This window comes from Rhincodon typus, chromosome 40 (genome assembly GCF_021869965.1).
Source record: "Rhincodon typus isolate 14 chromosome 40, sRhiTyp1.1, whole genome shotgun sequence".
Classification (NCBI taxonomy): Eukaryota; Metazoa; Chordata; class Chondrichthyes; order Orectolobiformes; family Rhincodontidae; genus Rhincodon; species Rhincodon typus.
In genome coordinates, this window is record NC_063371.1 from 13,319,660 (window position 1) to 13,322,094 (window position 2,435).

The 2,435-nt window shown below is 58.6% G+C and overlaps 1 protein-coding gene across 1 annotated transcript in view; it reads right to left on the reverse strand.

Moving 5' to 3' along the window:
- The window catches only part of LOC109925736 (aspartate aminotransferase, cytoplasmic-like), a 14,760-nt gene extending 14,197 nt beyond the window's left edge, over nt 1-563 (reverse strand). Inside the window, exon 1 of the mRNA XM_048618518.1 lies at nt 243-563. Coding sequence (XP_048474475.1) covers nt 243-390 — 148 coding nt within the window. The 5' untranslated portion in view covers nt 391-563. The remainder of the gene's footprint in view (nt 1-242) is intronic.
- Between the last annotated feature and the right edge of the window lie 1,872 nt (nt 564-2,435).

Consider the following 2,435-nt stretch of genomic DNA (forward strand, 5'->3'; position numbering starts at 1 on the left):
AGATCCGGGGAATGCCTGGGGCCTTGACATACACCATTTTGTGCAGTTGCCTCCCCCCCCCCCCAGGGAACATAAATCTCCAGCCCTGCAGCAGTCTGTCTCGGTTTGAGCTTGTTATCGGTCTGATTGTGTGGAACAAATGAACCGTCTGTGGCTGGTGTTGGTGGGGACAGAAAGTTCCCCCACCCCCCCCCCCCCTGTCTGTCACCCGCCCCCGTCCCCGAAGCAGCCCACTCACTCACCTCGGGCTCCCAGGTACATCTTGTCAGGGCTGGTGTCCTTGTTGTAAGCATCATTGGAGATTCTGTCCTGAGACATGGACAGGAGGGGAGTCTCATGGAAAACCGAGAGGGAAGCTGTGTTGTTGACACACTGTGGAGTGGTCTCCATGGTAACTGTAAACAGGGAAGCAGCAATAGACTGGGAACTGTCCCAAAGACTGGGTCAGCGGGAGCTGAATCCCGGGGAACCCACGTCTGTGTCCCCCGTCTGTCCCTGTGTCTGTGTCCCTGTGTCTGTGACCCTGTCTGTCCCTCTCCCACTACTCTCTCTCACTCCAAGGACTCCCCACACACACACACACACAACCTCAGGCCCTCTCCCATTGGTGCCCCTTGGCCCTGCCCCCTTTCACAACCTCAGACTCTCATTGGCTGATCCTTGCTCCACCCCCCCACACCACCACCCCCCCACCCCCCCAACCCAAGCCCCAGCCTCCCATTGGTTAGCTTCGCCCCACCCAGCATGCCCCCCCACCCCCGCCATAGCACCCGCAGCATGGTTGACTCTGATTGGCTGCCCAAGGTAGGCTCCCAAATCTGCAAATCCCATTGGCTGCCCTTGGGTTTGGCTGTCTCTGCCAGTTGTTGTTGTTGTGGAGGAGTGGGGTTGTGGGGTGGAGACAGAGAGACATGGGGAGATGGGGGGGCGGTCTTTCCTCAGCCTTTCTGTCTGTGCAGGGGACCCGATGGGTCGAATGGCCTCATCCTGCTCCAGCGTTTAGTTCAGACCTCACCTTTTGTAGAGGTGTGCAGCTCTGTGTTGCAGTCTCGTCGGGATGGGAGCTGTTCCTATATTTGTGTTGTCATTACCCCAAACCCCCCCACCGACCTCCCCCCAACCTCCAGCCCTATCCCTCCCTCCCACTGGCCCCCAACCATTCGACTTGCCCCTGTCTCTGTGCTTGTTGTGCAGGGGGTACTCGGGATTGAGACATCGTTGGATAAGGCTGGGTTGATCTCTTGGCCGTGTTGCCCCTACTGCCCCCGCTCCCCCCAGCTGTTGAGGGGGTTGGTGGGGTAACAGGTGTGAATTGTATCAAATTCCAGGGTGGACTGAGTCCTAGGTCCAGGCGGCACCTGATTCTGGGCTGAAGCGAGTTGGTTACCTGTGGGCCGGCCCCATCTCCAGATGGTGGCCCCGGTCCCTCAGTCTCGGTGCCATTGGGATTGCCCACATCCAAATAGGTTTGTTCAGGGCATCGGCACAGCCCCCATGGGCTCCCCACGTCCTGCCTCTGAGTCTGCCTGATCTGTGTGCACTGTTCCACCCAGTTGCAAACACTGCCCAGAGCCATGGCTGCTGATTTGAGCCAGCACACGACTGCCTCACACTGGTGCAGAGGAGTACTGCAGCCCTGGTGCTTTGGCTGTCCCAGAGCAATGGGCACGGCGAGCAGTGAGTGATCGACACCCCGAATGCAGTTGCTCAGTGTCAGTACAGAGTTGTCGTCCCTCTGTCACTCGGTTAGTATGTGATGGGAGTGTGTGATAGAGTTGTTGGTTTTCCCTAGGTGTCTGCTGGACGGGTTTCTGATGGATCACTCCAGCCCCGGAAAGGGGAAGAGCGCCCATCAAGCCCCGGGGGGGCTATTGGCACGCACTACACCACCACACCCCTCAGTTGTTGGAGACCACGATCCCCCCTCGGTACAGGTGAGGCAGATTTCTCATTCGATAAAATGTGGGTTCACAATGTTCTGGGGGCAGCTCATGTGTCCTGACTTCGGGAATTCCCTTCCTTGACGTCCCCCCCTCTCCCTCAACACAACCCCTCATCCCCTCTCCCTCAGGCCCCTTCCCTTAACACACTCTCATTCAACACCTCCCCGCTCCCTCAAAGACCTTTCCCACTTAGCCACCAGCCCCCTTGTCCCTTTGGCCTCAATCCCTTCCCCCACCCCCTCTCCCCAACACCTCCCTCTCTCTCAATGCTCCACTCCGTCAAACCCCTCCCCCTCAATCACCCTCTCCCTCAAACCCTCCCCCTCCATCCTCCCCTCCACCCTCAACACCCCTCTCCCCTCACCCTCAACACCACCCTCTCTCTCAACCCCCACTCTTCTCTCTCCCTGACCCTCCACCCTTGCTCAGATGTCCCAGTGCCCTGGATATGTTGTCCCAGTGCCTCGTATTGGTGTTGTGATGTGGATTTGC